At 63.0% G+C, this 19,979-nt stretch overlaps 2 protein-coding genes across 2 annotated transcripts; one reads left to right on the top strand and one right to left on the bottom strand.

Annotated features, from left to right (window-relative positions):
• On the top strand, positions 4,696–9,076 carry HES3 (hes family bHLH transcription factor 3). The gene is made up of 3 exons (XM_021095250.1): positions 4,696–4,785; positions 4,890–4,971; positions 5,338–9,076. Exons 1-3 carry the CDS (start codon positions 4,705–4,707, stop codon positions 5,703–5,705), a joined length of 531 nt encoding a protein of 176 aa, XP_020950909.1. The 5' UTR covers positions 4,696–4,704; the 3' UTR covers positions 5,706–9,076.
• GPR153 (G protein-coupled receptor 153) lies at positions 7,429–19,756 on the bottom strand. Its single transcript, XM_021095249.1, is given in 7 exon segments — positions 7,429–9,801; positions 9,804–10,077; positions 10,519–10,703; positions 11,959–12,151; positions 13,737–14,166; positions 14,480–14,945; positions 19,517–19,756. Coding segments are annotated over 6 exon segments (1,875 nt in total). The 5' UTR covers positions 14,869–14,945; positions 19,517–19,756; the 3' UTR covers positions 7,429–9,397.

The raw sequence follows: 19,979 nt of genomic DNA on the forward strand, positions 1-19,979 counted from the left end.
CAAGTAGGAAAGAATGGAGGAACTCTGCTTCTCCCTCCTCCCTGCCAGTGGGTCTTAGCCAGGGGTTAGAGTGCCCTCCTGGGACTTCTGGTCACTCACAGGCCTCTGCCTAGTCCACGTCCCACGTGGAGACCAGGAAGGGCCTGTCCAGTAAGGCTGCAGCTCGCTCTCTCCAACCCAAGGCTTTTTTTTTCCCTTCCTCTGGCCATTCGCTGCCCTGGGCATGAAAGCTCCTCTCCCTAAGTCTGGCAAATGACTTGTCATGTATGAGCCCGAAGTGCATAAGTCATGTGTGCACAAAGGGGCCGGGTAAATATTTAAAGATTAGAGCCAGCTGGGGAGAAGCACAAAGGGCTCCCTGAATTTACTCTCTCTGAGCTGGCCCAGCCCGGCTCAGTGCTGATGCGCTCACCGCAGTCCCAGCCTTTGTGCCCTGGAGGGCCCTTGGCTGCCAGGCTATTCGGAGTCCTAACACAGCTAAAGGGAGTTAAGCAATTGCAACCTCTCCAACCCCATCTGGAGACAATTGCTTGAGTCACTTCAGCACTTTTGCTGTGTCCCCGTAGTTAATTACAAGGAGCAGTCCCTTCATTCCATTTTGAAAGGCATCTGTGGAGGTGGCCGCTCATTCTCTCTCCAGTCCCTGCACCAGCAGCGGCCTTCACAGCACCCAACAGTTAGTGTAGCTTTAGTTTAGTTTTGTTTTTTAATGGCCATACCTGTGGCATATGGATTCCTGCGCTAGGGGTCAAACAGGAGCTGCAGCTGCCGGCCTACACCACAGCCACAGCCACAGCCACTCAGGATCCGAGCTGCAGAGCTGTCCTGCGGATCTTTCACCCACTGCGAGAGGCCAGGGATTGAAACCACATCCTTACAGACACTAGGTCAGGTTCCTAACCTGCTAAGCCACAATGGGAACTCCAGTTAATGTAGCTTTAAATGCCTGCGGACTGCAGGAAGGAAGGGGTCCCCCTAGGGCCTAGAGGCGGCGCCACTCTGTAACGTTCTTTCTTTTGCCAAAATCAGCAAACCAAGTGGAGGAGTTCCCATTGCGGCACAGCGGAAACGAATATGACTAGGAACCATGATGGTGTGGGTTCGATCCCTGGCCTTGCTCGGTGGGTTAAGGATCCGGTGTTGCTGTGGTGTAGGTCGAAGACGCGGCTCGGATCTGGCGTTGCTGTGGCTCTGGCTGTGGCTGTGCTGTAGGCCAGCAGCTGCAGCTCTGATGTAACCAGTAGCCTGGGAACCTCCATATGCCGCAGGCGCGGCCCTGAAAAGCAAAAAAGGAAAGAAAAGAAAGAAAAAAAGTGGAGGAAGGGAGGACAAAGGCACAGGTCCTGCTGCCTTCAGTTCCCCAGCGTGAGGAAGCAATATGCTTTGAAAGTAGCCCTGGAGGCCCCCAGAGTTACAGAAGGAATTTTTCCTGAAGGAGCGGAGGGCGGCCTCTGTCCCGCCCCTCTCCCTGCAGCGCGCTCCGTCTGCACTTGTGCTCCTTTCCAAACCCCAGGGGGACCCCAGAGGCTAAAGATGGAAAGGGAGTCGGTGGCCTACATCCCCGCTTGCATAAGCCGCATTTCTAAGTTGGTCCATGCCCTTGCAGGCAGCCCGGAGCGTTTCGTCCTGCTGGCTCTCAGAGAGGACAAAGTGAACCCGCTGCGGCTCCCCCGACCTCGGAAAACACCTCTCCGCCTGTGCCCTCGACCTGCCAGCCGGGCGGGCCTGATATGTGTGTGGGATGCCCAGACGCAAAACTGGCGAAGAGACCTGGGGCCCTGGCCTGGGTCTCTGAGAAGGACCTCGATGGGGACTCACCCACTGTCTTTCCAATGATCTTGCCAAGTGCAAACATCGGCCTTTAATTAAGTGAGGAAATTGGCTGCCCAGAAGGAGCCTGAATTGGGGGTAAAGGGGGGTGGGGAGTGCGGGGAGTTGTCTCAGAGCACAGGAGGAAGGGAAGACGGAAATTGCATGGAGATCCGTTTCCGCCTCGAGTCCCGCGCGACCCCCCGGCCAGCGAGAGGCGAGGAAAGAGCCATCCGGGCTGTCTGTTGCTGATGGAGCCCCGCGAAGGCAGGGGGAAGCCGGGAAAGTGTGTGTGGGGTCAGCCTAGGTGGGGAGAGGCCAGGCCGAGGACGTGCCGAGGGGGAGGGGGCGCAGCGGGCAGTGCCGGGGTGGGGATGGGGGCGCCGCGGAGGCGGAGGCCCATTAAGTGGTTGGGGGCGGAGCCTGACGCTGCGAATTCCGCCCCGGCGGCCGGCCTGAGCCTCGCCTCCCGCCGCCAAAGCAGAACATTGCGAATTAGCGCATTTTGCGGTCAATTTTCCACAGCTTAAGGATCACTAAGCCACCCACGTGAGCGGCCCCACCCAGCGCGGCTGGGATCTCAGGGTCTGGGCTCGAGAGGGGTGGTGGCCCTAGGAGCTGCGGGTGCCAGGGTGAAGAGGGCGGCTCTCTGGCCCCTTTATTGCGGCCCTAACTCTGGAGAGGGGGCGGGTCGGGCGCCCCCGCTGCGGGCCGCAAGAGCTGCGCAGAGGGCCATTGGTGTGCTAATACCGCCGAGTTGAAAGGCGCGGACGGCGGTTTATGGGGCGGGATCATAATTAGAGGACAAATTGCCCGGCTGCCCGGGCAGCTCGAGACCGCGGGTGGGGCGAGGGGGACAGGCCGAGCGAGGCGCGCGCCCAGCCTCCGTGCAGATGTGCAGCAGCTGGAAGCCCGCGCGCGGCGGGGTGCCCCGAGTTTGGCCCCGAGGGGGCGGGCGCGGGCGCGGCTTTGTGGGACCAGCACAATGCCCTTAACACTCGGCTGCCCCCTTTGTGCCGGGCCGCGCCGCCCGCCAGCCCTGCAGCGCCTTTGTAGCGCGCCGCCACCGCCCCAGGCCGAGCGAGAGCGCGGGAGCCACTCCGCCCAGCCAGCCCCCGGCGCTTCAAAGCTGCCCGGCGCGTGCCAGAGCCCGCAGTCCAGCCGCGGTCCAGCCGCTCGCCCCGGGCCGGGCCCTGCTCGGATCTGGGCGACTGGCCCTGCGGCCAGGATGGAAAAACAATCCGGAGCCGCTGTCGCCTACGCCTCTGCCTGAAAGGAGGGCGGGGCGAGATTCTCCACGCTGCTTGGCGCCTGGGAACGCCGCTGCCTGGCAGGGCCCATCCATAACCCGAGCGGGTGGGGAAGAGGGTGCCTCGGCTCCGGGAAGCTGGGGGACCCACCAAGGTCCAGTCATTTCCCCTCCATCTCACACTGAGGCCCTGCAAAGGCCAATTCGTTCATTCCTTGGCAGCAGGGCTCCACTGACGCACTTTTGGGGCCATGCAACTTTCCCATCTCCCTCACAAGCAGCAGCAGTGGCCCACTTGTTCATGAAACCCAGGCCAAAAGAACCCAGTAGAGAGAAATGTGCAGGTTTGAACCCGGGGTCTCCCCTGGACGGCAGTCTCCTGGACCCTCACAGCTGCTGCAGTTCCACCTCCTGCAGCCTAAGCGGAGACACAGCACCCAAATCTGGCTAATAAGGCCCAGCGGTCCTGGGGCATATGCCTCCTCCTCCGAGTTTTGCGGGTCTCCAGCCACAGCCTGAATAATGAAAAGGGGTTGGCATCTCAGACTCCCCCTCCCATTTGTAGAGACCCAGAGGCAGCCAAGGGGCAGCGGTGAGGAGGATAAACGCCCAGGCCTTCCCTGTGAGGGAAAGGGTTCTCAGAGCCTGAATTGTCCACCTGCAAACTCAGGACTGGGGGTGGGGCGGCCATTCTGACTGCCCTGGCTCGAGGCTGCCTGAAGCTTGCCCTCCAGCTTGAAGAGTGTGGGGTGGGTCCTAACAGGCCCAGGGGGCACCAGAGCCCAAATTGCACCCTGACACAGGATCGCTCCCAGTCTCGAGGCCCCGTGGAGGAGGAGGCTGGCTGTGGCCCCGTGGGAGGGCTGCGCGCTTTAATGGGACACATGTTGCTGTGTGGCCCCCGTGGGCCCGGCCTGTGCCTGGCTTTGAGTGGCCACAGGCAGAAAATTGCTGCATTGTCCCGACATTAGGGCGACTAATGCGGCATTGCCAGTGTGGCCAGAGCGTGAAGCCCACAGAAAGGCCTCGCTGGCGGGTGCTCCGGTCTCAGCGTCTTCATCAGGCCCAAGGAGGCCTGGTGCTTGATCACAGTCATTAGCGGGCCTTGCAACCAGCAGGGCTCATGGATCTTCCCCAGTGTGCTTGGTAGAGGGGCCCAGAACCTATGGACACTGGAAGGGGACAGGGCATGGTTGAGGTGGGCACGGGAGGGAACTCGGGACTCAGGACATGGCGAGAGTAAGAGGGATAAAGACTGAGAAGGGGTAAAAGACGTCCCTCAGGAGGGAGGAGGGGTCCTGGAGGTGAGGCCTGGGCTAAGGGAGGGGGGCAGGCAGAGGGAAGGGGGAGAACTTCCCAGTTTGCTCTCCTCCCCTCCCCCACAGGGCTCCGTGAGTCCGGGAGCACCTCATTGACATGTAAACGAGAGGCCCCTATAAAGGCGGCACTGTCCTGGCATGCTCCGCTATGACAACATGGGCGCTGAGCCCGAGACCCAGGGCAGCTCTGGGGGCCCCTCTGGCAACTTCCGCAAGGTCTGGGGTCTTGAGCATTGCAGGGTCGGGGATCTCGGGGGGGGGCGGAGGGTGAGAGGGCTGAGACCCAGCTGTCTAACTGCTGCTCACCCACAGATCTCCAAGCCCCTGATGGAGAAGAAGCGACGGGCGCGCATTAATGTGTCTCTGGAGCAGCTCAAAGCATTGCTAGAGAAACACTACTCACACCAGGTGAGACGGAGGGGACGTGGTGGAGCTCGGGAGTGATAGGATCCCCAGTCTCCTCCCCTCGAACCCTGGCCGCCGTGCTAAGAGCCCTTTCCGCGGGTCGGCAGATCCGGAAACGCAAGCTGGAGAAGGCGGACATACTGGAGCTGAGCGTCAAGTACGTGAAAAGCCTTCAGAACTCGGTGCAAGGTAGAGAGAGGGCCTGGGGGGGGGGCGAGAAGGAACTTGGCGGGGTGGGGAACTTGGGGGGGGTCAGAGCTATGGATGCTACAAGGCCAGATAAAGGAGGGATGGATGAAGAAGAAAGTCCAGGGCAGCGGGCAGCTGAATGAGGAGGGTTCCCCAGGTCACTGTAAACGGGGAGGCAGCAAACTCCCTGAAGGTGTAATCCAGGTGGGCGAAGGTCTGGACCCCTGGGGGGATTTACTGGTTGTCTCCCCTCCCTTCTCTTCCCTCCCCTTCACTCTTCTTCCCTCCCTTTCTCTCTCCTCTCCTCTCCTCTCCTCTATTCGCCCCTCCTTTCCACATTTCTCTCGGCCGCTCCCCTTTCCCCAGGGCTCTGGCCGGTCCCCAGCGGAGCCGAGTACCCGTCGGGCTTCCGCGGCTGTCTGCCAGGCGTCAGCCAACTTCAGCGGTGCGGCGAGGAGGGCGGTGGCAGCCCGCGCTGCCCCCTGGTGCACGAGCGCGCGGGTGGCAGCACCATGGACAGCGCCAGCCCCGGGCCCGAGGCGCCTGCGCCGCGCGGCCCCTGCGCCCCGGTAGTTTGGGCCCCTGACCCGGCCGCGGGCGGATCCCGGTCCCCGCCACCCCGGCTCTTTGGAGGTCTCCCCGGCCCGTCTACCAGCGTCCCCGGCCCGCAGTCGGCGTCTCGCCGCTTCGCCGAGAGCTCGGGGTCCGGGCTGCGCTTGTGGCGGCCCTGGTGAGACTCAGGTGCGGTCTCGGACTCAAGAGAGCCCTCGTCTTGCCTGGGGACGCAGAGACTGTTCTGAACCGCCCGAACCGCGGTCATCGGTTCTGGTCCCGGGACGGGATGGCCGGGAGGGAGCTGCGTATCTGCGAACTCGGGGAGGTACAGGAAGCCGCGGTTGGACAGGGTTCTGCGCTTCTAGGCATAGCCCATCCCCCACCCCAGCCCTACCAACTCAGGCTGAACCCACTTTCTCCTCCCACCTTCTAGTAGATCAGGGAGGGGGGTGTACCCGGCTGCGCCCCTTTCCCAGGGCCCCTGGCGGGCAGCCCGCCCCCACCCCCGCCCCGCGGCCGCGCCGCTGTGGGAAGGTCGCCGTCGGCAGCGGCGCAGAGCGGACCCCTCGCAGCGAGGAGAATCGCTGCCCCGCCCCGGCCCATTCAACCAGCCGGGGACGCCCGGTTCCCACCGGCACAAAGCGCGCCAGGTCCCGCCCCGCCGGCGAGGGGCCCCCAGCCCAGCCCACCCCCGCCCTGGACCCACTCTGCTTCCACGGATCCCCACCCCCTCCGCACGCTGCGCGGCCCACCCGCTGGCGCGCACTCGGAAGTCAGCCCCGTCCCTGGAGACCAGCCCTGCGCGGGCCCCGCCCGGTGAGATGCTCCGCCTCCGCCCCGGCCCCCTGACGGTGCGCACCGTCACACCAGCTTGAGGGTTGCGAGGGCAAACCCCCGGCTCCTCTCTAGCGGGAATTCACTTCTCCCTACTCAGAAAAGAACTTCGGCCCGCGGCCTGGCCTCGGGCAGACCCGCCCCAACAGCGCAGTGGCCCCGCCTCTGGGCCTCTGGGCCCGCCAGGAGCCCACCACTCTTGACCACCGAAAATGAGGTCATTGCTGTGCTCAGGCCTGAACCCAGGGGTCCCGGCCCGCGAGGGGAAGCCTAAGGGTAGAGGACAGGAATCCTGCGCTGAGGCCAAGATGAATTCCCGGCACCTCCTCCCACTAGCTTAAAATTCAGAATAAAGAGGCCACGAAGGTTCTGATTTTCTCCCATGATGCCTACTTAGGTGAATCTTCTTTTGAACTACAAATAGCAACTTTGTATAAATCATTGCTCATTTTGAGCTGCCCCTGCCTTGCCGCGTGCTAAACCCGACCTGGTCAGATGGCGGGGCTCCCCTACCCGACCCAGCGGGCTTTTCCGAGGTGGGGCGGCGGTCCCCGGCCGTCTGTCGGGTCTCAGCTTCCCGGCTCTAATCCTTCTGCTGGCCATTAGGTGGCGACCTTGCAGCGTGGACCCAGGCCGCGTCCTCCAGATTCCAATCCTGGCTGGACCGGGGTGGGGGGGTGGGCGGTGTCACCGGCACCACGGGTCCGCCTCCTCTAGGCGGGGCTCCATCGACTCCGCTCTCCTGGCCCTCCAGAATCCACCTCAGTGGGGTCAGCGGTCCCTGAAGCCATCCTCAGGCCAGGGCTGCCACCTTCAGTCACAGGTCCTCTCCTCCCTCTGTTAGAGCTTTGAGGCCCCCCCCCCCCACGCCATCCTGCCGCTGCTCCAGGCCCGTCTCGCTCGCTGGGTGGGTGTCGCGTGATTTGCAGAGCGAAAGGGGCAAGTCTGACTCAAAGGAAGGGCGCGCTAGCGGAGGAATTCAGGACCCAGAGGGAAAGATGTTCGGGTGTAGCTGTGCTGTTGGGTTCTAGAGAGGTGTTTCTAGGAAACTGGCATGGGATTGCCTGGTGCAAATCATAGGAAGTTTTTATTGGATTCTGTACAGAAATGCTCAGTTGTTGAAGAAAAAAAAAACCTACAAACGGATCCTGGCTCTGGGCTGGGTGGTGGTATGAAGACAGCGCTCCCTGCCTGCTGAACCCAGGGTCCAGCTGCTCATCAAGGCAGCCAGCAGGCCTGGAGGCTGGACAAAGGGAGAGAGGGTCCTCCCTTCTCTTTAATTTTGTAAAAATCAGGACTGGAGGGACTTCAGGAGACCATGCCTCCTGTGGGTATTGCCATCAGATATGAAATACACAGAGTGAAAACGCAAGGTGACAAATTGGCCAGCCTGATGGGGGTGGGGGGCAGTGGCTAACTGCTGACCTCTGCCCCCACATGACATGTCTGTCCTCGAAGGCACAGCTGCGTTGGCAAGGCAGGCCTCCCACGGCTGAGGCTGGACTGGAGCCCCTGCCTTGCTCACGTGGCCAGCCCATCCCCCCAAGTTACCCCACAGCCAGAGATGGAAGGGGCCTCTGAAGCTGAGACAAAACTGGGCACTAGTTCCCATGGCCCCCACATTCTCCCCATTCCCAGGGGCCTCTCTGGAGCTGGGACCCTGCCTGGAGGGTAAGGAGACAGCCTTGACCACCTGAGTGGCAGAGGCAGTGCTGCAATTCCAGATTCCAGAACAGGAAGGAAGTGGGTGTAGACCAGCTCTTTGCTGAACCTGGAACCCACTCCAGGTCTTCATATGTCGGAGCCACCGATGGGAGGCAGGGGATGGGGTGAGACTCCCTCTGCATCCCGCCCCACCACTCCAGCCCAAGGTCACAGCTGTTTCTGGGCTTCTCCTTAGCCCGAGTCTGGCGTCTTCCGCCATGGAAGACCCAGCAGGCCCTCTCCAGGGCCCGTGGCCAAGCCTGGGCTGGCGAGAGGTCTGCCCAGCATGGAGAGCAATGAAGAGCCCTGCCTCAGGGTGGAGAAAGAATCTCACCAGGGACCAGGCCTTAAACCCAGAATTTGGGAGGCCTGGAAGCCAAAATCCCTTCCTGGGCAGACCTGCATGGGTTGGGGAGAGGCACCAGGACCAGGAAGCCCCCTCCCCCTTTGCTTAATTTCTGTCCACCATGTATCCAGGACTTTCATGGTGGGAGTCACAGAGGTGGCTGAATGAAGGCAGAGTGATGGGGGGGGCAGATGCTAATAGCGGTCAAGGTGAGTGTGGTGCAACGGGGACGGGTGCAAAAGTGTTGTGCTTTAGCTGGGGTGGGAGGATTTCCCAAGCAGGCCAGGGGCACTAAGCATGGGCGGCCTCAGGCTTGGGGGCCACATCAGGCCAGAAGACTGACCTCCACAAAGGTTTCATGGAGGGCCCTAGACTCACTCTCACTCCCTGTCCACCCAGTGGTCAGGGCACACTGACCAGGAGCCTTGTCCAAGCAGTCCTGAGAGTTAATATGGTCGCCTGCTCATCACACATGGGGAAGCCAAGGCAGAACAGGTCAGCAGGGAGACCTGCTGAGAGAACGGGTTGGGCTACGAAGACCCCTGTGCTTAGAGACCCTCTGTGCCCCACCCCCTGAGGTGCGATAATTACAGTGCAGGGCAGAAAGCTGGGTGCAGTCTCGTGGCTCCTGCAGGGCTGGGCTTTGTTGCATCGGGTGGTGGCCCTGTCCCTGGCTCCCCACCAGCCTCAGCCCCAGCCCCCATCCCCAAGCCCCAGCCTCCCTCTGCCCCACAGACGCCCTGCCCAGCCGCTGGTCCATGCCCACTGTGGTCATCCAGGGAGGTGGTCGCCCCTCCAGGCAATGGCCGCTTTCCGGGGCTGGCAGAGAGCCACTGCCGTCACCTCGGGAGGGCTGGCACGTCTGGGAGCCGATGGTGGTGGGTTCAGCGTAGCCTGCCCCGAGCGCGGGCCAGGATGGCATCTTTGGTGCTTTGGTCCCGCGGGCCGCCCGGCCTGCCTGTTGACCTGGGCAGGCGCCAGCGGGCCCTAGGACGCCGAGCCCAGCGAGTCCGAATGCAGCGTGACGTAGCCCGACGACTCGGAGGGCGAGCTCAGGAAGCTGCTGGTGCTGCCGCCGCCGCCGCCGCCCGCGCGGAGGCCCCCAGGCTCGCCCCACGACGCGCTCAGGCCGGTCCGCAGGGTCCCCGCGTGCGCGTGCACGGGCGCCGCCTGGCGCGGCCCGGGGCTCCCTTGAGCGCCACCGCCGCCAGGGGGCGCCGCGTCCCCGCCGGGCTCCGCGCCGTCGGGGGCGGGCGCGCGGGCCGGGAAGGGGCGGCGCGGGGCGCGCGGGCGGCGAAGGGCCTGCGGCTCCCGCTCGAAGGCGGTCAGCGCGAAGGCGTCGGGCAGCAGCGAGGCCGAGGCGCAGCGGATGCCGGGCCCGGGGCGGCGCGCGGGCTGCCGGGGGGCGAGCCGGGGGCCCGGCGGCGGCCTTCGGCCGCGGCCGGAGGGCGCAGCGACAGCAGGCTCTCCGCCGAGCGACGGCGCGGGCGGAAGGGGGGCGCATCCTCTGCGAAGGCCAGCAGGCTGCCGCGGCGCCGGTCTGGCCCTCCGGGCAGCACCAGGGCGGCCAGATCCTCGCCGGAGCCCCAGCGCGGCAGGAACGAGGGCAGCGGGACGGCGGCCCACACGTCCGCGTCGTCGTGGGAGAAGCGTCGCGTGGGCGGGACCTGTCAGGACAGTGGGGTTAACCCGGGCTGCCCTCCTGGAAAGGGGGGACCCAGCCGCCCCACACTGGGCTGGGCGGCCCATGGGTCAGGGACCAGGCCTGGCCAGGGCACCCTGGTTTGGCGCTGTGAGATTTGGGGCAAGAGACAAGCTTTCCCATCCTCAGTGTCGTCCTCTGTAGCTTGGGTCGGAGGGGGAGAAGTCCCCTCGAGTAGGGTGCTGGGCCTCCAGGAGGTGCCAGATGGAGCACCCTCTGGGAACACAAGGGAACATGGGCACAGGGGCTGGGATGCCCTCCACGGGTCCAGCCCTCCACCCTCTGTGACCTGGGGCCAGCCTCCAGGAACTGTGGCAGGCGAGGTGGCTCAGAGAGGGAAGGCCATGGAGCGGTCCCGGTATTCCCCCCACCACGTATTGTGCGCTCCTGCCCGGCCTGTTCCTACCTGCAGGTACTGCATCTTGTCCTCCTGCAAGGGCTGCAGAGGGCAGAACTGGGGCAGGCCGCCCTCCAGGGCAGAGAGCTCATACTTGGCCATCCTGTCCAGGGCCACAAAGTCACCCCCACAGCTGTAGTCACCAGCACGCTCCAACACTAGGTCTGGGGAGATGCCGCCTTCCAGGCTGGTATCTGCAGGGAGGGCACAGAAACTTAGGGCCAAAGAAACCGGGGGCGGGGGGGGGGCAGGCATCCAGAAGTGATTCCCAGAGCCCTCAGAGAAACACACAGGGCAGGGGGGCCTGGTTAGAGAAGAAGGGTGGGGTCCTCTCTTCAAATCCTGACTCTGCCACCTTCCTTTGTTTTGTTGGGTTTCTTTTCTTTTTTTGTCTTTTGACTTTTTCTAGGGCCGCACCTGCAGCATATGGGGGTTCCCAGGGTAGGGGTTGAATTGGAGCTGCAGCCACTGGCTTACACCACAGCCACAGCAACTCGAGATCTGAGCCGAGCGTCCGTGACCTACACCACAGTTCACGGCAGCACCGAGTCCTCAACCCACTGAGCGAGGCCAGGGACCGAATCTGCAACCTCACAGTTCCTAGTCAGATTTGTTAACCACTGGGCCAGGATGGGAACTCCTGTTTCCGTTTTTTCTTTGGTCACCAGGGGCATTCGGAAGTTCCCTGGGCAGGGATCGAACCTGAGCCACAGCAGTGACACCAGATCCTTAACCCTCTAAGCCACCGGGGAACTCCTGCTTCTAGTTGAGGGGCTGGGGAGATCACACCCTGAGTCAGTGTCCTCCTCTGTGGGGGTGGGAACTAAACAGAAACCAGGAGCTGACACTGCCCGGCACGTGGCAGGGGCTCAGCCACGGGTAACACTGTGACTTCTGTGGGGACAGGACTGGGTCTGCAGGCGCCCCTGGAACAGTTCACCCCAACCCCTCAGGTCAGAAGCTTGAACATTCAGGCTGGAGTCCACAGCTACTCTGGGTTTTGTTTTTGCCTTTTTGGGCCGCACTTGCGGCATATGGACGTTCCCAGGCTAGGGATCAGATCAGAGCTACAGCTGCCAGCCTACACCACAGCCACTGCAACGCCAGATCTGAGCCCTGTCTGCAACCTACACCACAGCTCGCAGCAACACTGGATCCAGAAAGCACTGAACAAGGCCAGAGATCGAACCCAAATCCTCATGGATACTAGTCGGATTCATTTCCGCTGCGCCACAATGAGAACGCCCCACAGCTACTCTGTTAACCAGAACATCTGCTTACCTGGAACCCTGGGGCAGCCAAGCGACAGGAGACTATCCTGAGGGACACCCAGCTTGGGTCCCTTAGGGGTTCAGGCACCTTTGGGGTCATAGAGTTGTTATCCCACTGAGCCCAGCGACCTCACCCAGGCACCTCTCTCCCCGGGGGCTGTTCTCAGGCCATCCTCACCTTCATCCGAGTCCTCTTCGTTGGCCAGGAGGGCCAGGCACTTCTCCCAGACGGCCCTGAGGTCAGCGCGGTAGCGGTCGCAGGCCCAGAGGAACACGGGCAGCAGCAGGGCCTGGGTCACCGAGCACCACAGCACACACAGTGCCATCCAGGGCGCCGAGGCGTCTGCCCGCAGGCTGCTGAAGCTCACCACCTGAGGGGACAGGGCTTGGCCTGGCACCCAGCGGGACCCCCATCTGGCTTCCCCTCTCAGCCACAGTGCTGCCATCCACGGGGCAGGTCTGACTGCCCAGCTGCCAGAGGAGGACGAGACGTGTGGGGCGATGACCCACAGAGCTCCAGGCTCTTGGGCGAGAAAAAGCCAGAGTGGGAGCGGAAGCACCTGTCCACCAACAGCTACTGGCAGCCAGGATGAACGATCATAACTCTGAGTGTGCACAGCCCTTCACAGTGTACTGGTTAATTATAACCCCATCTGTGTGCACAGCCCTTCACAGTGTACCAGTGAGATCACAACCCTGTGGATGCACAGCCCTTCACAGGGTACCGGTTGGCACTGGGCCTGCCCTCGCCCATCTCACCCCGTGGCGGCCCAAGGAGGGGGAGGCAGGGGTCAGCACCCCTTCTGCGAGCCAGGTCTCAAGTCTCCCAGCTCAGCGGCCTTTCTACTATCCCCGCTGCTCCTCGGCTAGTGGCCTCCTCGGCCCTGCCCCTCCTCTGAGACCCTCGAGGAGAATCAAAGTTGTTTCAGAGGATCAGAGGGTCAGCGAGGGGGGCCTGCAGGCCACTGCCCTCACTCCCCTGCTCCCGGAGACTTCATTCTCCAGCCCAGAGTGACTTTTAACCATTCCCCTTGCAGAACAGAAGCAGGCATGGGGCAGACATCCCAGTGGCTCTTCCGTGCAAGCTGTGAGGCCCTCGGAAACATGCGGGGGGCAGGAGGTGCCCAGGGGCTGGACCCTGACTAGGAGGGTCACGGTCACCTTCTGGAGCTCAGATCCTGCAATGACACCCTGCCCAGCTGCTAGGACAAAGCCCCTCTTTGGTCACTGTCCCTAGACCCTTCCCTCCCATGGGTGGGAGGGCTTGGCCTGCGGCCAGGCAGCCCTTGGACCCTTTGCTCGCAGGGCCTTCTTCTAGCCAGTCCCCACTTAGACCTTCTCACCCATCGGGGTCAAGTCCAATCCACAGCCCACGTTCAAGGCCTGCCCTGCCTCCGGATTCAGGGCCAAAGCCGGTTCAGCCACATTAAATCCCCCGGTGTCCATCCTGGGACCTGGACCCACCAGGAAGCCTGTGGCATGTTCCACCTCCCACCCTCAGCATCGAATGTGCCTTCTTCAGGTCAGGAGAGGAAAGTCCCCTGCCGTGTCACAGACAGACCCTAGTATCTGCAGCCACCTTGACGTGTTTTTTGGCCGCCCCACAGCATATGGAGTTCCCAGCCAGGGATCACATCTGAGCCAGTGTTGTGAACCACACCACAGCCACGGCAACACCAGGTCCTTAACCCACTGCTCTGGGCCAGGGATCGAACCCGAGTCCCTGCAGTTGCAGAGACACTGTGGATCCTGTGTGTCACAGTGGGAACGCCAGGCAGGTCATTTGAGGTCTCTGAACTTCGTTCCCTACATCTGTAAAATGGGATGAGGGTGGTTGCCTCTGCAGGGATCTGGAGTGAGGATTCCAACACCTAAGGCCTGGAGCAGGCCCAGCACCAGGGCTGCCCCAGAGCGCCCCCCGAGCCCCACCCGCCCGCCCGGGAAAGGCTCACCCACCAGCACGGGAAAGCCCATGAGGCAGTCGTAAATGAGGACAATGGTGGCCACCAGGCCCGTGATCTGCAGCGAGGTTTTGGCGGGCTCGGAGCCGTCGATGGAGGAGCGGCGCTTGCCCTGGGCGTCCTCCACCACGATGGTGGGCACGGTGAAGGCGCGGCGGTCCGCCCGGCGCCCCACCTGCCCGGCCAGCGTCTGGAAGAGGGCGATGGCCGTGCAGACCACGCCCATGGCCACGCTGCCGCCCACCAGCAGCAGGAAGCAGACGCCGAAGCCCAGGCCGATCTCAGCCACGATGAAGCGGCAGCCATGGGTATAGAAGCGCTCGCTCGTGTCGTGCCAGCCGACGGCCGGCAGGGCCGACAGGACGAAGGACACCATCCAGATGCCCATGACCGTGTGCACCGCCTGCTTCTTGGCATTGCTCAGCCTGGCACGGGGGAGGGGTGGGTGGGTAGGAAAGAGGGACCAGGAGTCACTCGCGGGGGCTCTTGTGAGGCCGCTGGGGATCCTCCACTCCCCCAGCCCCCGAGGACGCGTGCTGTCACACGCCTGTCGCACCAAGTTCTTCACTACCAGACACTGTACACACGCACACAGCCACATGCATACCCACGGGGGTGGCACATGGCATGGGGGCCCCGTCCCCATGCCGAGGGCATCTGTGCACTCGGGCACACGTGTCCCCCTCTCCAAGGACACCAGACCCTCGGGGGCACACGTGCTCGCGCCCAAGAACTCACCGGTAGTTGACGGGCCAGCGAACCATCCACATGCGGTGGTAGGAGAGGGAGGTGACAGAGAAGCAGGTGGCCAGGGTGAGGGTGTAGAAAGTGGAGACAAAGACCTTGCAGAGGCCCTCGTTCCACTCGTAGTCGGGGCGCTGGCGCCGCAGCTGCACCACCGCGTAGGTGGCGATGGGCACGGCCACGTTGAGCATGTGGGTGGCCGCGAGCGTGCACAGCAGGAACTCCAGGGGCTTCCACTTCTTCTGCTTGGCACCCACGCTGAGGATGCCCCAGGCGTTGGCCAGCAGGGAGAGGCCTCCACATGCCAGCCAGCCCACCGCACTGCCAGGCAGCCGCCGCTCATCACTCATGGTGCAGACGGAGCTGGCCGGCGACTGGGACATCCTCCTCGAGCCAGGCCTCGGCTCAGAGCAGCAGCCCTCACAGGTGGTGGCCCGGGGACCCCAGGGACCAGGAGCATCTGCAGTGGAGGGGAAGCCAAAGAGTTCTCAGTGGCTCCCTCTGGCTACAGCATCGGAACTCTTGGGAGTGGGAGACGGAGGGGGTCCCTGATGGGCCGTGACCTGTCTGGTCCTGGCCTGGGCTGGCTATGTCACCCTCGTCCTCCCTCTCTGGAGCCTCCTGGCTCCCAGGGGACATATACAGAGGAGCTCAGTAAGTGCACATTTCCTAACTTCCACCCACTCCTGGACAATGTGCAGCATCTAGGCTTCCTTCAGGGCCAGCTGCGTCCTCAGGAAAGCAGCCAGGCTGGGCCCAGATGGGCACTGTGCCATCTGTCTGCTTTGGTCCTGTCCCAGAACCAGTCATCTCACGGTTAAACGCCCCAAGTCCTCCCACATCCCATGAGGGGTTCCCCCAGTGCAGGCTGGGGGCCCCTTAATTTTTTTTTCTCTTTAGGGCCACCCCTGCAGCATATGGAAGTTCCCAGGCTAGGGGTCGAATCAGAGCTGCAGCTGCTGGCCTATGCCACAGCCACAGCAACGTGGCATCTGAGATGCCTCTGAGACCTATGCCAGATCCTGAACCCAGTGAGTGAAGCCAGGGATTGAACTTGCATCCTCATGGATACTAGGTGGGTTTTTAACCCATTGAGCCACAGTGGGAACTCTGAGGTGCTGCTTGCTTGCTTCCTTCCTTCCTTCCTTTATTTATTTATTTATTTATTTATTTATTTAATGGCCCCATCTGCGCACATATAGGGCTTCCCAGGCTAGGGGTTGAATGGAGCTGTAGCCACCAGCCTACACCACAGCCACGCCAGATCTGAGGCACATCTGCAGCCTACAACACAATGCACGGCAACACTGGATCCCCAACCCACTGAGCGAGGCCAGGGATCGAACCTGCATCCTCATGGATACTAGTCGAATTTGTTTCTACTGTGCTGCAATGGGAACTCCTGAAACAAGGACTTTGCTGCCTCCTCAGGGGCGGGGGCGGTTGGCGGGAGACACCACAACTCTCAAGCCTGGGGCAGGCCAGCTCTCACACACGGCGGGTGCTCTGGATGCCTTGGGCAGCACGGAACTGCAGAATGTGCCCCCAAGGACAGCCTGTGGATATGAACCAGGGATGGGACACTGGGCAGGGGGCACGTGCCAGGGAGCTGGCCCATCCTGCCAGTGGTGAGTCCTCCTTCCCAGCCTGTCACCTCGCTGTGCAGAGCACTGGCCGGTCCCTCTGCTGTGAGCCCGCTCCTCCTGCAGGCTCTTCTGGCCACAGCCTGGAGCAGGCGGGATGGGGAGAAGTACCGCCCTAAGTGCAGGCGGAAGCGTGCACTGCCCACACTTGGCCCTGCTCACCCTCCGGCCTGTTTAATCTCATTGGCAGCAATTCCCCTCTCTCTCTGTCTCTTTTTTTCTTTTTTGGCCACACCCACGGTATGAGGAAGTTCCTGGGCTAGGGATTAAACCTGAGCCACAGCAGTGATAATGCCAGGTCCTAACCCACTGAGCCACCAGGGAAGTCCTTGGGTGCAGTTCTCTTGCCCCCAGCACTTATGGGCACCTACTGTCCCAGACACAGCTATGGGATTCCCCCAGGGACTGTTTCCAGCATGGGATGGACAGGACATCGCAGGCCCCTGGCACTCAGGACAGGGGAAGCCATACCACCTGGCCCGCTGCCAGGCACCTCTGCTTGTCTCATGCAGGGTATTCTGGTTTGTCTTGGCCCGAACACTGTGCGCACCTGAGGACCAGGGAGGGTGTGTCTCCTTCACCTCTGTGCCCCGCTTTGGGCCTGCTCGGATGCCTGACTCAGGGGGGGAATATATTCTGGACCCCACCAGTGCCCACCATGGAGGGCTCGGGGGGCTTCTGGGGCCGGAAGCCCGTCCCCAGCATCAGGCTTCTGCTTGCACAGGTGTCTCCCCTACCCTACCCCAGCGTGGGAGGGGAGGTGGCCCCTCTGGACCCCCCAGCTGCCGTTCCCGTGTCCAGCAAACCTCCTTGACCTTAGCATACAGAGGCCACCTGGTGTGGGATAAAGAGCTGTTGGCCCCCAGCTCTAGCTCCCCAGGCAGTTATGACTCTGTGGAGCCTCAGTTTTCTCATCTGTAAGTGGATACCACAGTATCTACCTTGTGTGTGGGGAGCCAGGAGACTATGCCAAGGGAAGTTCTGAGAATGGCGCCGGGCACACAGTAAGTGCTCAATAAATGCTTGCCATGTAGCTGTCTGTCCCAAAGGCCTCCCTGCTCACTGAGCATGCTGCCTCTTAAGGGCCAGGACACTGAGCACAGGCAGATGCAGAATCATCCCAACCAGAAGCTGGGACAGCCCAGCTTTGGGGGTAACAAGGCCACAGGGCTACCCTCAGCCAGGCAGGCTGCCTGGCAGTCTACTTGGGGTCCAGAGCAGGCAGAGCATGCATGCTTCTGTGGGCCAGAGGCTCACATCATCAAACAGAAAACTGCAGGGGGTTCCCTGATGGTCCAGTGCTTAAGATGCAGCACTTTCACCAATGCGGCCGGGGTTCAAGCCCTGGTCTGGGAACTGAGATCCCATATCAAACCACGGCCCACTGCAGCCAAAAATAAACACCTACAAAACTGGATTTAGCATTGACCTGGTGGGCCGGCATCTATTTCTACTTGCAATGGGCTGCCGGGCCATCAGATTGGGAGGCATTTCCTCTGATGCCCAAGCAGGCTGTCTGACCCCTGTGACGCTGAGCCCAGCCCCCAGACTCTTCATCGTGCCAGTTCTTCCCCGAGCCTACCCTCCTGGTTCTCACTGCAGGGAAAAGCCTAGGTTTGTGGGCAGGTGAACGTGCCCTCAGGTTCCCTCCTTGGAACAGGCACCCTCCTCTCGGGGATCTTGCCTGAAGGACGGTCATCTTACCCATTTTATTTATTTATTTATTTTTGCTTTTTAGGGCTGCACCCTCGGCATATGGAAGTTCCCAGGCTAGAGGTCGAATCAGAGCTGCAGTTGCAGGCTTTACACCGCAGCCACAGCAATGCGGGATCCGAGCTGCATCTGCAACCTACACCACCGCTCATGGCAACACCGAATCCTTAACCCACTGAGCGAGGCCAGGGATCCAACCCGCATCCTCATGATTCCTAGTCAGGTTGGTTAACCTCTGAGCCTCAAAGGGAACTCCCAGCTCACCCATTTTAAAGATGGTCAAGCAGAAGTAGAGCCATATGCCTAAGTTATTATGTGCCTGAGCCAGGATCCAAACTCGGCTTGCTTGACATCAAAACCCTGGCCTCTCAAACATTAAAATGCTTGGAAACTTGGCATTTTTTTTTTTTTTTTTGTTCCTTGAGCTGAGGTTGTCTTTCTGAGCCTCCTGCCCCTGAAAGATGGATCCTAAAGTCCTCTCGATGCAGATGGGAACACGGAGGCTCAGAGCCCCATGCAACACATGGAGGAGGTTTGAAAGCTGGGTGTGTGGACTCCTGAGCCCGGTGTCCTGATCTATCACTGAGGTGGGGAGTGGACAGCAAAGCCTCCAAACGCAGAGTGAGAGGGGGCTGGCTCTGTGGGAGCAAGGAGTCCCCTTTCCTCCAGGTTGATGACCAGCGACTCACTGGTCACACACCTTCCACGTTCATTCTTCACAGGGAGCAGCGGACCCTAGAGGCCAGACCCTAACACCCCAGGCGTCTTGTTGCCCCCTGCGGGGGAACTTTCTCCCGCATCACACTCAAGGAGTCTCCATGGCCTTTCAGGATTGGACTTCCCCCAACCCTGGGTCCCCAGGGACCCTCCCTTCCCTCCCTCTCCCCCCAGGACGTCGTAGGGCAGGCTGCAGGTGTAGCGTCCCTGGGACCCGCTGGACTCCCTCCGCAGGGCCTGCGGGCGGGGCCCCGGCGTGACGTCAGGGCCCTGGGCCAATGAGGCCGCATGGCCCCAGGGCTCTATTGCGCAACAAAGAGAACCCAGAACTTGAAAGGATTCCCGGGCTCGGGCTGCCGCCCCCAGGCTGCTCTCCGCCCGCGCTGCTGCCCGTGCGTCCTGCAAGGGCCTGCTCGGCCGCCGCCCAGGGCGGAGCTCGCGGCCCGGAGCCTCGACATCTCCGCCACGCCCCCCGCCCGCCACGCCCGCCCCCCAGCCCCGCGGTCCCTGCTGCTCGGCCCTCGGATCCCCCGCCCGACCCCGGCGCGCGCTCCGGCCCCAGCGGGGCCCCCCGGCCCTGCCCAGCCCCGAGGGCGCGTCCGAGCCACAGCCTGGAGCCGACGCTGACCGGACTGCGGTCCCCGGACGCTCCCCCGGGTTTCGCGGGGCAAGGATGGGCCCCCGACCCCCAGACCCGGCAGCCCCGCCTCCAGCAAGCAAGCCCCCCGCTCGGGGGCGGCGCTGCCAGGCCCAGAAGAAGGGGTGGCTCTCGGGAAGTTACCCCGAGGTCCCTAAGTTGGGGAGGGGTGCGCAGCTTGAAGCGGTGTCCGCGACCATCCGACCGACCCCGTGACCGACAGACCGCGGACAGCCCCTCCCCGGCCGGAGTCCTCTCTCGGGTCCCCTGCCCGGGGTCCTCCCGCCCAGCCAACCCCCGGACCACGGCGGCGGCGCTCACCCGGCTTTCGGGCGCCCGGGGCTCCAGCTCGCTGCTCCTGCCTCCGGCTCCGGCTGCAGCTCCCGCGCCCCCGGGCCGAGCGCGGGCCGCCGGGGGCCGCGGGGATGGCCGGCGGCGGAGCGGCCCGCGGGCCGGGGCATCCTGGCGGCGGCCGCCCGTGGCCGGCGCGTTCCGCTGCGCTCGGCTCGGCCCCGCCGCCCCTCTGCCCCTCCCTCCCCTCGCGCCGCCGCCGCCGCCGTGCTCCGCTCCCGCCGCTCTGCTGGCTGCGCCCGGGCGGCCGGGGGCGGGGGGCGGAGCAGGGCGCATGCCTCCGCGGGGCCTCCGCACCGCCCCTCGGACCGCCCCGCCCCCGCCCCTCGGAGGCGCGGCCGGGCGCGTCGGTGTGTCTGTCCGCGCGTCTGTCGGTCGCTGTCTTTCTCGCGCTGGCGGAGGCGCGCCCTCCGCACCCGCGCCGCCTAGCCGA

The sequence above is a fragment of the Sus scrofa genome, chromosome 6 (genome assembly GCF_000003025.6).
Source record: "Sus scrofa isolate TJ Tabasco breed Duroc chromosome 6, Sscrofa11.1, whole genome shotgun sequence".
Classification (NCBI taxonomy): Eukaryota; Metazoa; Chordata; class Mammalia; order Artiodactyla; family Suidae; genus Sus; species Sus scrofa.